The sequence below is a fragment of the Periplaneta americana genome, chromosome 4 (assembly GCF_040183065.1).
Source record: "Periplaneta americana isolate PAMFEO1 chromosome 4, P.americana_PAMFEO1_priV1, whole genome shotgun sequence".
Taxonomy (NCBI): Eukaryota; Metazoa; Arthropoda; class Insecta; order Blattodea; family Blattidae; genus Periplaneta; species Periplaneta americana.
The window spans coordinates 31,818,479-31,833,718 of record NC_091120.1 but is presented as its reverse complement, the minus strand read 5'-3'; the positions used below and the strand labels follow the sequence as shown (position 1 = coordinate 31,833,718).

General features: G+C 34.6%; 1 protein-coding gene across 2 annotated transcripts in view; it reads left to right on the top strand.

Moving 5' to 3' along the window:
- btv (dynein cytoplasmic heavy chain beethoven) overlaps positions 1–15,240 on the top strand; it is a 131,920-nt gene that overhangs the window by 18,923 nt on the left and 97,757 nt on the right. For both annotated transcript variants that reach the window (XM_069823110.1, XM_069823108.1), the window contains exons 12-18: positions 2,266–2,435; positions 4,277–4,469; positions 5,665–5,892; positions 6,961–7,059; positions 12,288–12,421; positions 12,505–12,651; positions 12,994–13,203. In XM_069823110.1, the coding sequence (XP_069679211.1) occupies positions 2,266–2,435; positions 4,277–4,469; positions 5,665–5,892; positions 6,961–7,059; positions 12,288–12,421; positions 12,505–12,651; positions 12,994–13,203 (1,181 nt within the window). The remainder of the gene's footprint in view (positions 1–2,265; positions 2,436–4,276; positions 4,470–5,664; positions 5,893–6,960; positions 7,060–12,287; positions 12,422–12,504; positions 12,652–12,993; positions 13,204–15,240) is intronic.

Here is a 15,240-nt window from a genome sequence, read left to right as displayed (position 1 = left end):
CGATTCAAACCTTGATTATTGTGAGAGTTCCTTAAGCCTATATTGCCCAAAGTGATGATAGGAAATGCCGATTTTATTCTGTTAGTTCAATTAAAACAAAGACTATTCAAACCTTGATTATTGTGAGACTTCCTTAAGCCTATATTGCCCCAAGTGAGAGTATGAAATGCCAATTTCAATCAGTGATTAAACAACGATGGCATGGGTTATCTTTTAGTGCCATACTGATTCTTTAGAATATTCGCGGACAAAATAGCGGCACTATGTGAAGCCACAAAGGTGTGGTTCGAGTAAACTTATAGAATGGATGTGAAGCATCCAAACGTGGTCATTAGCAGGTCCATCATTAGCGGTGGTCATAACATTGCGACGTCCAGAGAAAGGCAGAAAATGGCTTATCTGAGTGGCACCAGGGTTCACAGTACTGTAAACTGTAAATATATTTAACTGTTCAATTTTTGTAATTTGTATTCAACTATCCTATTTTGGTACTTTATAATTACTGTTCAATTTTGATACTCAATAATTAACTGTTCAATTTTGATACTATTTAATTAACTGTTCAATTTTAATACTCTATATTTAACTGTTCTATTTTGATACTTTATATTTAACTGTCCAATTTTAATACTTTAGGCTACAATTAATAAACTTGGTAATAGTGAATATTTATACTTGTGATTATTTTGAAAGTTTGAGAGCATATGTCTGCAGTAGGAATCCCTCAAATCGTGTTGATGGGCAGTTAGAAAGTTACAACGTAGTGTCCAATCCGTTTATGTTATCTTGGTAAATTTGTTGATATGCTTAAAGGATACTACAACACAAGCATTTGACAATGAACCCATTCATTTTCATGCTTTTCAATTGGAACTGATCGTTGACAGGGCATCACAGACCAAAATATGTTCTTTTGTCATTTCCGCCTTATCACACAGAGGACACTTTGTGCCACCTAAAATTCATATTTTGTTTAAATCTTTTCCTAAAAATGTCGTGTCCTGTTGTCAGTCTGAATTTTGCTACAGCAGACTACACAGTCCTGTGCCTTACCATTTATTTATAAATAATGACTTCAATTTGTTTGTGCAATAATGATACTTTCCATTTTCATGAAAGTGGCATGTATATATATTTTTTTGCCCCCACTGTAGATTATTCATGTTCACTGGCTTCTCAATAACATGATCAATCAATCAATCAATCAATCAATCAATCAATCAATCAATCAATCAATCAATCTTCTTAATGTATCCAGCTGTTTGCTGACAACATAAAGTCCACTATAGTCTATTCACTTGTTGTTTTTCACGAGAAATGAGGGGTATTTTTATCGGTGTTCGTTATAGATGCCCATTGCTAGTAGCCAGAGTTGGGGCGTAAGCAATATATACTGCAAGGCTGTGTCTTCTGCAACTGGTACTGATGATTTTAATTTACTTCTTTTGTGGTTTATGGATGGACAATATATAAGAATGTGTTCCAGATCTTATCATGATTATTACACCACAGACAAGTAGGATTATCAGAAATGTGAAATCGGTGTAGGTACAATTGTGTGACAATGTGACCTGGTTTGGCTCTTGTTAAACATGTTTGAACATGTCTGGGCAAGTTTTTGTACATTTCCAGGTCATTTGGTTTCTTTTGTACAGACTGTAAAATTTTTCCTTTGTCAGAAGAGAGCCAATTGTTGATCCATAGGTTTGTAAAATGAGACTTTACTGAAGCAAAAACACTGGATCTCCGGGTAGAGACTGCACTGAGAGATGCCAAGAATCGTACTTAAGTAGTTATTTGGAACACCAAACCTCAATAACATGATGAGTAAGAGAATAATCCTTATCATATGCAGCCTATACAAAAGATTGGATGAGTTTTATCTACTAAGCAGTTTAGATTTTATGCCATAATATAAAACACTGTCCACACCTGTGGAGTAACGGTCAGCACGTCTGGCTGCGAAACCAAGTGGCCCGGGTTCGAATCCCGGTCGGGACAAGTTACCTGGTTGAGGTTTTTTTCGGGGGTGCTGGTCCCCGGACTCATTTCACCGGCATTATCACCTTCATATCATTCAGATGCTAAATAACCTAGATGTTGATACAGCGTCGTAAAATAACCCAATAAAATAAATAAATAAAAAATTTAAAATACTGTGCATCTTTGCAATGAATCTTAATGGTTTGTGGACGAGTTCACCATATAAATTACCATTGTTGCAACGTTAAATAATTATTGTTACAATTGTTATTATAATTTCAGGTGACTGATATTGAGAAGACAAGTGCCAAGCTCCTTAACGATTTACAAGGTTACGCAGAGCTGCAAAGAGCAGTGGGGGAAGTGTTGAGAGACCTCAAGGAATATCATTCAGATCAATTTGATAGTTGGACACGGGATGTGGGTGCTGCTATACACAACAAAACTCTCAGGTAACAAAAAATGATACGTTTGATTTTAACTGAAATTAAGATTTGTATTATAAGTTATTATTTCTTCTCATTTTTCTTAATCATATCCCTAATTTATTGTTTATATTTTTTCCTTCATATTCAATTAATCCAGTGCACATCATATTAAGTAAGTAGTAAATAGCTCGAGACTCTCAATCTTGCTAATTCCATTGTGACCTTAATTAACTTTGAGTCACAGTTTTAATGATCCATCTCCCGGACTCTATATATCATTGAACTTCAGTATAAACCATGGACAAATACATCAGATACAAACACTCCTACGTTGTCTTGTAAAGTTTAATTTTCCAAATTCTAATCTAGAGTCATTCTGTGTAGCTACTCAGATATCTTCTTACTTGCTTCCATGTCCTCTGATTGAGATTCTGACTGATATGTACATCTATTATCAGACAGTACATCTCACTTGACGATATGTGTTAGAGGAAGAACAATTGTTTATATGCATCTGAAGTCTGAATAGTGTAATATGTAGCTAGTCGGTGATATATGCAATGGAGGAGGAAAGGAACTGGCCATCCTACCCCTTTATCTCCGGCCTAGTTGCCCCTATAGGTGGTGATTTCTTGGTATAAATTGTGAGGTTCAGATCTATCTTCGTACAGTTGACTAAACAATTACTTGCTTCCAATTAGAGAACTGATGTCAGATGTTTGCAATACAGTTTATTGATTGTGTTTGCTTCCTTAAATTGTCTTGTGAATTGTAGTTAACCATTCTTTGTTTGTTCGGTACCTAATTGAAGGGTACACGGGAAAAACGATCAAGGTCCACCAAAAATCGAAATTGAGTTAATAATGCTATCTTATAGTGGAAAGGAAGTAGTATCATGTGGTCTAGCTAGTAATAAGAAATAATCGTTCTTGACATTCCACTACGTCAATTTCTATTAAATACACACATAACAAAGTATTAAGTGCTTAAACTTTAAAATTCGTTTTTCTCGAAACTTTCTAAAATGGACCGTGATCGTTATTCCCTTGTACCCTTCAATTGTGTTGTGCATTCCATTAGTATGCACTGTAATGTTTCTTCATGTTGCTGACATTGTTTACAAATAGGGAATTTGAAGAGCTTGAATCTGTAGAAGTGGGATTGGGTGATGTGACTAATTCTTGCTCTTTCTTCAAAAGTGTGGATCTTATATGTAGAGACTTCTGCTTTATATGTTTTAAATTGTACGAAGTGCATGTGTTTTTGCTGCTCAAGTAGAAACCTGTTATATATTTATAATGTTACATTGCATCAGCCCCTTTGATTTGATTACCTGGTTGGGTTTTTCCGAGGTTTTCCCCAACCAAAAGGCAAATGCCGGTTAATATTTTGGCAAATCCTCGGACCTCACCTCATCTCACTACATCTCGCCAAAATATTGTAAAGAATTGCACAAAATTCTAGAAAATTACTAAATTGTAAAACTGTAAAAATTTGTAAAAATTGTAATTGTAATATTGTAAAATTATGACTTGTTCCACATCTTAAAGCTTCATTGCTCATGTAAGATCTATGGAATAAAATAAATTAATGAATGAATGACCATCTGATTAGGCCATGCTTAGGATTTTGTTAGTGAAGTTGATTTTGACCGATTTATTGATAGGAAGGCAGAAGAACGCCACTTACAGAGTGACGAGTAGAAAATTTTAATAATAATTTACGAGGAAAAAACCATTCTTGTGTCAAAGAATTTTCGATTTGTGAGTGCCTTTGATCTTCTAAATGATTTTAACCGACATTATCTATTTATTTGGACACATGTATTTTATAGCGTTATATTTTTAAAATTATCATATTTACAGTTTGCGCACAGATGAACCAGTAGTTCAGTTTGACCAGGGCAAGTTGATGCATGTGAACTACGATCCAAATTTGGTTAGACTGGTGAGAGAAGTGCGTCAGCTCATTGTATTGGGATACAAGATACCGTTGAAGATACAGGAAGCAGCGGATCTTGCTAAGAGATTCATGAAACAAGCAAAGGCTCTTGAACAGGTAATGTATCGACCGGTATTTATCTTTCTTGTACTTATTTTCTTGTCTTTAAGGTATATTTATTTTATTTTATTCAATGATAGAATGCTGCAGTTGAACCATTATTAATTAAAATCTTTATTCTTGTAAAATAAATATAATAAATAACTCATTTTAGTTTCTTTTAAATGATACATTTGTAATATGAACGTACATAGAATAAAAACACACAGTGTGATCCAGAATTTTAATTCTTAAATTTAATTTTTCTACCGGTAATTATTTTAATGGGCATTGATATAAGATGTATTTATGTGCATATATTTTAGGTTTTAATCTATAACCTATGTGAAAGTAAAACCACTAAAATGGGCAGGACATTAATAAGATCTGAGACCAGTAATTACTCACTAAAATAATTAGCACAAAAATTGGAGGCAAAAGATCCAAAGGACAATCAAAATCCCTATGGGAAGATTGGTAAACTCCTGGGAAAAAAAAAAATTGGCGAGATTTGGTATTGAATAGAGAAGCCTGTAGGAACAGAAGTAGGCTGTGGCCTAAAGAGGTCTGTTGTGATTTCTGCCAGTGAGGATGGACGTTGTCATGAAGGAGGATGATGTCTTTAGACAATTTTTCACATCTTCTCAACATATAGCTTCTTTAAAATTCCCTTTCAAAAGACTACAATATGCTGGATCAGTTTTTTTGTTGAGTTAAGGGAAAATCAATTAATATTGGTTCCTCCAAGTTCTTCAATGAGCTGAATTTTTTGTTCATCGACAGAAAGTCGTGGAACATGTAGCATGTGGCATGTTGGAAACTGTAGTGTTCCCATCATTAAATGATTTGCATTACTCAAAGACTACCGAATGTGTAAAAATTTTCCTGTAACTGTGCTAGAAATGTATAAAATATGTCAGCACCATTGGTTCCATTTGGACTTGGAATCTTGATCATTCTCTCTGCAAGAACATTCGAAACAGATATCTTCCATGTCTGTTTTCTTCTACTGTTTTTTGACTATCTCTACTTATAATTATTACGAGAAATTGTTATTTTAATCTAAGGGAAACTTCCGATCATTTGAATCATCTATGTAATAGAGACACATCTATTGTATTTGCGAGCATTTTGTTTGTCAAAATTAAAATCTTAAAGATGTTATATTTTTAGATACGTGTATTAAATTTGTTAAAAATCTTGGTCTATGTAGGTCGCTAATTTTCACAACACTATTGGTGATCGCATGATAGCATCTCAGCGACCTATGATGCTTGAGGCTGCTTTGGATTTGGCTCGTTTAGTACAGGAGCAGAATGGAGTGACGTGGAGTGACACAGCTGCTGTTGATAAGTACATTGCTCGACTGCAGACAACTGTTGAGAGATTGTCCAGAGAGAACAACAAACTAGCCTCATATCATGCACAAATCAGAGAAAAGGTGATATTTTAATTTATCTCATGTTATATAAAACCATATTATTACAAACTAGCTGTACCCGTGCGCTTCGCTGCACCTGTTAGAAATAAATATAAAGTAATTACATAATTAAAATAGGACGTTTGATCCAGGGAACATTAGTGTTTGATAGAAGGATAAATCGTTTAATATGTTACTTAATTTAAATTGTATTTAAATAATTAAAATGCGATCATTTTGGTCCAGAGAGCAATCATTCGTTTCTTAATTGTTATTACATGCAACCATAGTTTAATGAAGATTGACATATCATTTAGTTTTAATGTGTATATTTTATATTACTTGCTATATGTTTCAGAAGTTACTATAATAACATTGTAGAATTATGTCCATCTAGTGAAACTATAATTTCCAATGGTGAAATAATAATTAAACAATTAATTAGCTTCCGATATTACTTCATACAAACACAAAAACATTCTCTGTAGGCTATGTTTAATAGCTTTCGATTGTTGTCCAAGGCCCCTTATAGACGAAGTCATTTGTTTTTATTTCAGTACAGCGCCTTAGATGGCGTTGTTATTGTAATTTTAAATCTCATTTATCTCATGAAATATCAGTCCTATCAAACTTTTGTATAGAATAAAACTTATCGGAAATTATTTTTAAAGAAACTTTTATGTAACATTTTTCATGAAAATTAATAATAAGGGAGATACTTCGATTTATTTAATTCAAGCCCCCTTATAACCCCCCTTTTAAATAAAGTATTTTGAATGCCATATAGCCTAAAATCTAAGTTACAACGAACTTAATTTATATTCCAATTTTCATATAAATCGGTTCAGCCATTATCGTGTGAAAATGTAACAAACATCTAGACAGACAGACATACAAACAAAAATTTCAAAAAAGCGATTTTCGGTTTCAGGATGGTTAATTATACATGTTAACACCAATTATTTTTGGAAAATCGAAAATTACCAGAAAAATTTTGGCTACAGATTTATTATTAGTATAGATTTTAGGAGACAGAATACAATGGTTCTTATCTGAAGCTTATTCATTATGATCTGTTACTAATTTTAGGTGATTGTGTTAATGAATACTGATCTCCTTCGACATCAGCAACAGTGGAAGGAAGGCTTGAAAGATATACGGAACATCATGAGCCAAGTGGAAGACCAGGTTGGTTTATTTTCTGTGGTTTGTTATCTTTGTTTTTCTGGAATATTGTTCTCAAAATCGTACTCTTTTTGTCTAGATTATTATTATTGTTTCTATAAAAGTACATTTTGATTTGTTAATGTTTATTTAACCTCTGACTGAGGTTCTGGATGATACTACAGTACATCTATTATCAAGCAGCACATCTCACTTGACGATATGTAACAAGAACAATTGAGGACCGTTTTTGCAAAACTTGCTAACTGAAAAAACTAAATTTTACAGGACAAAACATTATAGTAAGCAAGTTTTGCTGTATGTCTCACTTATAGCAGAAAGCAAGTTTTGAAAAAACGATCACACTTTGACACACTACAATGAAGAGAAATAACCCAATTTTACTAAGACGCTTTGAACATCATGTAGAGGCCTGCCTTATTTTAACGAATCCTTCAAAATCTCAATTTTGCAAATTTTGCAGTTAGCAAGTTTTGCAAAAACGGTCCTCAATTGCTTGTATGCATCTGAAGTTTGATTAGTGTAATATATAGCTAGTCAGTGATGAATGCAATGGACGGGGAAAGGAACTGGTCTCTTTACCCCATTGTCTCCAGGCCTAGTTGCCTCATAAGCAGTGGCATGTGGTGATAAATAATCCTGGTGGTGCACAAATATTTATTATGATTATGATTATCATATAATAATAATAATAATAATTATCATAATCGTCATTATTATTATTATTATTATTATTATTATTATTATTATTATTATTATTATTATTATTATTATTATAGGTACTAACTACTACATAACTATTAACATATGCTACATAGGTATAGATTTACATAATTTTGTTAGTCAAGAAATTGCAGTTAATCAGTTTCCTATGTAGGTCCAGTAATAGCAAAGTAAAGTGTTCAATTTCTATGCAGCACACTGTAAATAATATTGTTTTCACTATATTGCGTTTTATAACACAGTTCACACGTTCACAAGCATTTGATACGTGTGTTGTCTCATCAGCCTTAACTGCTAAAATGTCAGCAGCTTTCTTTATTTCTTTGAAATCTCATCATGGTATACATCAAAATGGCTTGAAGGATTTCGTTCTGTATAGTGTTTGATGTGCTCATAAGCACTGTTCCTCTTTCCAAATGTTCCTTAAGAGTGCGTCTAATTCAGAACTGAAATTGATGAGGCCAAGAAAAATACTAGCATTTAAAGATGAGTTTCCATCTTCGTGACCTCTTAAAGCCAACTCAAAAGCTCCACGCACATATCTGTTCTTGGTAACTTTATCATTGTGAAGTTCGACAGTCTAATTGAATCCAATTGTGTCTGTATGTTTGTTTGACCCAACATTGCTAATTTAACATTATTGTTGATGTGTGCAGCTGAAGAATCGTATTTTTTAATTATTTCATTCATGTGGTTCAAATCAATCATATCTGTAGAACGATAATCAAAATTATGTAGTTACTACGCACAGTCCTAAATTCAAACAGAAAAAAATTCATAAAACGTACTCGTTTTTTTGTCAAATGTTCGCCGTCGAACAATAGGCAAGGAAAACAAAATACAGCGTCTTTTATATTGCAGCCGCATATTGCATTTTTCGAAGTCCGAATGTTGAATTTTCTTGTCACTTCTCTATTACAGTTCTTCGTCACTTATAATTTTAATTCATGTGTAGGTCTACCCATCTTCTTTATTTTGATCTTTTCGTGTAAAGGTCTTACAGAAAATTACACATTTAAAAGATTTTGCACACTATTCATTGTAACATTTATGATGGAACGAGCTTGGAACACATCTGAAAGTGCTCCTAACCCCTCCTACGCACACTGTACTGCCTCCCTACCATGCTCCAAAGCCTGCCAGTGAAACAGTACTACTGCGCATGTTCCAATGGAACAGTGTGCCGCATGTGTCGAGCGGTAAACGTAAGTCCCAGGCGTCAACAAGACCAGTACACGTGCAGTGTTATTTTTACATAGTATTATAATAAAGAATTATGTCGCTCACATAGTCTACTCTAGCTTATTGATATAACTTTAAAAACATGTGTTATTTGAAGAGGTGGTGCACTGCTCCTGTGCTCCTTAAGAGAAATCGCCACTGCTCATAAGTGGTGCCTTCTTAGTATAACTTGTAGGTTCAGATCTGTCTTCGGACAGTTGACTAAACAACAACAACAAAGTTTATTTTAACTTGGACACAGAAGTGCCAGTTGGGGTGTGTTGCGTTAATATTCCGTCATTCTACCTGTAATAATAAACATTATACAGTGCGAAGATACTTTGATATTACTCTACATGTATCATGTCACAGCGACAATTCATTCCTGAAGTAAAACTAGCTATATGAAATATCTTTCATTTAAATTACCGATACATGTAGCAAGAAATGTACTGTAATTCCTTAACACTATAACATTGACTTAATTAATTTAAGGAAACCTGATTAAAGCCATTATATTTGTTATAGGACTTAGGTTTAATAAATGCTGTAAAATTCAATAAACACGGAGTCGCATGTTGCTGTGGTACGTCATGTTTGTTTACAGATTTAAAAATCGAAATTAACAGTAACACACTGTTAGATGCCTATGTCACAAGGACAGTTGATTACAGATCGCTATTTTCACGTACAGAAATAAAAGCTTGTAATAAAACAAGAATTTTGCATTACTGTGACTGCAAGTCGTCAAATTAGCATGTACTAAACATAATTTAAAACTGTCACCTATATTAACAGATATAGCCATCTTAACAATAATTGAAATATACTGATAAATCATCTGGCAGAAACAATGACTATCGACTTTAATATAGCATTAAATAGTGAACAATGGGTAGTACGAGTAGAAATAATGATGAGTAGAATGTAGACTGTAATCTAATTTAATGGGATTAATTAGTGTAAAATGATTATTAAAAATTATGACAGTTGAAAACGACGATAGTCAAAGCTCCACCATATTCTAATTTTCTTTGGAAGTACGATACTGGTTATTTTAATACTGAAAGGTATGTGGTGTGTTTTTCAGGCAGAGCAATAGTTGTTGCCATTAGTTGATTTGTTTGTAGGCTATTGGTAGTTTAAAAATAATACTCTATATCAGCCATTTTCAACTGGTGTGCCGCAAGAAAATTAAAATAGTAAAGGTTGTAGTAAACTGGAGAAATGAAAGTGAAAAGAGTACATAGTAAAAAAGTGAGTCCACAAGAGTCAACATTCAACAAGTGCAGCACAAATCAACATTTAGTAAACACATTCCCTTTAAAATTCTCAAAATTCCCTCCTGGTTGGGAACCATTGGTTTAGATTAAATTAATGTGCAGCGGGATTTTAAATTACACCTTTAGTGCCACATGTTGAAAAAAGTTGAAAAATGCTGCTCTATACAAGGCTTTTCGTAAGTCCGTGAAACATTAAAAAAATTCATAACTACTAAACTACACAATGAATAACAAATTACTTTACACCAGAATAAAGAGAAACTCTCCAAGTTTTGTTACATACCTCACAGATGCTCAATGTGTCAACCTTTGCTAATATGGCATAAATCCATGCAGTAATCCATCTCGCCCCATACACACTCCAGCATGTCATGGTTGATCAGAGCAATGGCAGTTGTAATCCAGTGGCAGAGTGAGCGGAGGTACATAGACAAACCCCCACAAGAAAAAGTCACACGGAGTTAAATCCGGTGATTGTGGTGGCCACTTTATTAACGCGTCATCTTCTCGTCCGATCCATCTCTGTGGCAAATTTCGATTAAAATACTCTCGCACGTTGTTATGATAATGACAGGGAGATCCATCTTTCTGAGAGATGTAATCAATGCTGTCTTCATTCAGCTGAGGCATCAGCCAGTGTTGTAACATGTTCAAGTAAATCATCCCAGTGATGGTGGGCTGTACAAAGAAAAATGGCCCATACACCTTTTTCGAAATCACACAGAAGACATTCACCTTAGGTGAGTCTTGCACATGCTCTATGACTGCGCAGGAAATTTCATTTCCCAATATGCACACATTGTACCAGATTCACTTTTCTGGAGAGATGAAAAGTTGCTTCGTTGCAATGAGCAAGTCAGCGAAACTGTCTACTTCAAGGTCCTTGCGTATTCTAACATACAAAACAATTGCTCACGTTTAGTAAATGTCATTTTGCCATTATTGATAACTACTACCATCTAGTGATAAATCATGGTGACTAAGAGCGGGCTGTTCTTATTAAAAAGAAACTTGGAGAGTTTCTCTCTCTCTATTGACACGTCAATTACCATGATATATTGCGTACTTTATTTGTTATTGAACTTTAAAATGTTTCACGGATTTATGAATGGCCCAATTAAGTTATACACATTGCCTCTAACAATTGTATTACATATGTATTGAGGATCCTTGATCTCCAGAGAACAAGGTGCCGGTGCAGGTGTTACATGCTGTCTCTTCTCACTTTATAGATCTCTTAGATATGGAACAACAAGTTTTGATTGTGAAATCATTGCAATAAGTGAATGTCTCAGGAATCTTCTATGCCACATCAATAAATTTAGGAATGCAGTTATATTGTCAAACTCCAAAGCAGCTATTCTATCAATCGGCTCTAAACACACACCTTCATCTCAAACAGCAGAAATAACTAAAATGCTCTCTCAATTAATATCACTCACTAAAAGAATTGTATTCCAATGGATACCATCCCATTGTGGAATCCTGGGAAATGAGAATGCGGATGCTTTAGCAAAGAAGGGCAGCACTGCTACTTACAGACCTGTTACTAAATCTACGTATTACTCTGTGAAGAGATTTATTAAATCTACATACTTAGACTTCAACAAACAAAATTTGGTAACTCAATCCTAAGGGAAAAAATGGAACTCTCGGCTTCAAAATCCACAGTTAATTCCCGATTTACCACGAAAATCGTCTGTAGCTGCATTTAGATTGGCAACAGGCCATGATTGTTTGGCCAAACACCTGCATAGAATTGGAATATATCAGTCCTCTAACTGCCCATTGTGCAACTCAAACGAAGAAATGGATTCGGAACACCTCAAAATCTGTGCTTCATTGGCTGGTCATGATAATCTCTTTGAAAAATATTGGAGTGAAGAGGTCAAATGACTTTATTGTCAAGCGCCTGGTATTAGAAAACAACATATTTATTGAAGTAGGTTTTACGTGGAAAATAGTATTTTATATGAAAAGTATGTGAAATGGGTTTATTTTCAGAAATTCTCTAACATGAAGTCATGGCGAGCACATTGGGACCGTCAACTATATAAAGCATTAGAGCATCAATATCAAGTAGGGCTTGAAGCACTGAATGAACACCTTCCGGAAATTAAGGTGGAATTGGTATATCGGTGAGTTTACAAGTAACTTTTGAAATGTCAGCAGATGTGATTAATGTATACATAGGACATAAATAATTTTCTTTATCTTGCAGACAACAAAAGTTGCAATTCCGACCTCCAATGGAAGAAATTAGAACGAAATATTATGGACAACTGAAACGTTTCTTGGCAATACCTAACAATTTCAGAGGTGTTAGTGAAAGTAATGAAAGTCTTATATTCCCTACAATTATTGACAGGCAAGTACCTAGGCGAAAGTAAACATGATATTTATATGCATACAGACTTTTCTTTTGAGACGTAATTCACCGGAATGAGTTGACAATATGCTTTAAGAACATTTTCTCAAAATTTCTTTACATGATTTGGGGTTTTGTTTACATATGAGTCAGTGTTCTTTAGTCTATTCAGTGTAATATAATAGTATTGCTTAAGCTTTATTTTCATTTTGAAACAAATGAACATTTTTTTTGTACATAATTGTGATTTTCAGTAACAATTCATTACTAAGCAATATTACATAGTTTGATAAATAATGTAAAATTTACACTGTAAACATTTTACTTTTTTTTCTATGGTAGAAATGCACACAGATTTGGCCACTTATTTGTCAAAGCAGAAGAATTGTTTGGACGCCTGGATGCAGTTAAAGACAGATGGCTGCAGTGGGTTGCACTAGGTTCAGTAGATTTGGATCAACTGGCCGAACAGTATCTGCACACTTCTGAAGACTGGGATCGCAATTTTCGAGCTTCTAAAACGTGGAGTCAAGAAATAGCAAAACTGCCAACGTAAGATTTTATTTTACTCCTTTACTCGTACAAAATACACTCAGGGATAAAAAAAACCGGACACTTTAATATTTGCTGGTATTTTGCAAAACATTATCTTCTCATACAATATTATGGTAGCTATCTGTTGTTATGGAGACGTGTATACATTGTTGATTGTTTTTTGTTTTATAAACAAGCCATTACAACCAAATATTCCAATTTTGCTTTCGGAGTCTCAGCTATAACAATTTTGTCTCAACCATTTTGTGCTTCATTATCGTTATCATTCGTTATTTATTTATTTTTACATTTTCTGAGTTTAAGTGGGGTTGTAACATTTGTCTTAAAACAAGATGTGACCTGAAGATGTGGCTCGAGTTGTAGCCCTTTACGATGATGGACGCAGTGTACGTTACATTGCAAATGTTATGAATATGGCTAGAAGCACAACCCATGATGCCATAAAACGGTATAGAGAGACCCTAGAATATACCAGAAGACCAGGTTCGGGTCGTCCAAGAGCTACAAATCCAAATGAAGACAGGTATATGGTGTTGAGAGTTCTTAGGGAGCGCAACCTGCCAGCTACTAGTGTAGCCCAGCAATTTGTTAACAAGCATGGACGCCAAATTTCGGCCAAAACAGTTAGAAGGAGGTTGAAAGCAAGTGGACTGATATCAAGTAGACCTGCAACTGGTCCCAGACTTCTCAGGATGCATAGAGTTGAACGACTGTGTTTTGCAAATGATCACAGGGATTGGAGAAATGGACAGTGGAGCTGTGTTCTGTTCACTGATGAGTCCCGTTTCAATCTGTGCTCACCTGATGGACGTGAAAGAGTTTGGAGAAGGAGGGGAGAACGATTTTCACAGTGTTGCATTTCCGAAAATGTGCCGTATGGAGGTGGTGGAGTGATGGTTTGGGCAGGAGTGTGTACGGATGCTCGTACAGAGTTGGTTTTTGTTGAAAATGGAAGACTAACAGCTGATAGGTATATAAATGAATGTTTGGCTGACCATGTTGTGCCATTTGGCCAATTTGTAGGCGATAATTTTGTTTTAATGCATGATAATGCACGGCCGCATATTGCCCATGCGGTCGGAGATTATCTCCAAGAAGTGGGAATCCATGTTCTTCCATGGCCAGCAAGGAGTCCAGACATGAACCCAATTGAACACGTGTGGGACATGCTGGGACGGAGTGTTAGGAATAGACGACCGAGACCAGAATCATTACAAGAGTTGAGGCGAGCACTAGGCGAAGAATGGGAACTTATTCCTCAAGAAGACATTGCTAACCAAATTGAGAGCATGCCAAGGCGTATGGATGCAGTTATTCAAGCCAGAGGGGGTAGTACCCGTTACTAAAGAGAGTTTTTAATGTTTAAGGCACCATAAAATGAAAAAAACAGTTAGACCAAACGATGCCATAGTTGTACGCCCTTTGTAATTTTTTGTAAATTTTCTCATCAGAGATTTTTTTTTTTCAAATGTTGTCGTATAAGGTGCTAAATGAAACATTATTTTGTTTAAATGGGTTTTGTTTCATTTTGAAATAATTGGCAACAAAATACCAGCAAATATTAAAGTGTCCGGTTTTTTTTGTCCCTGAGTGTATTTTATGTCTAGCTTCTTTCTCATTTTTACAGTGACAATCACTTCTGCCATATTATTTCTAGAGTACTGTAGAAAATCATCATCATCATCATCATCATCTTCTTCTTCTTCTTCGTTTTCTTCTTCTTCTTCTTCTTTTTCCACCATCATCATCATCATCATCACCACCATATCATCATCATCGTCAAGTTATAGTACTGAAAGAACTGTTATGCCCTGAGCAGGTGCAATATTTATCTTATGTTTTCACTATTTGTTAAAACACCTGAAGATGTTTAAGTATAAAAGTAAAGTTAACTTTCATATTATTTTGTATTTTGTGTGAAACTTCTGCATGTTCTCAATTATATAACTCATTAATTTTGATTTAATTGATATCCATTATTATTTTTAAAGCTTTGGTTTCAGTACGATAACAAAAGGCTGTAATTGAAGTTGG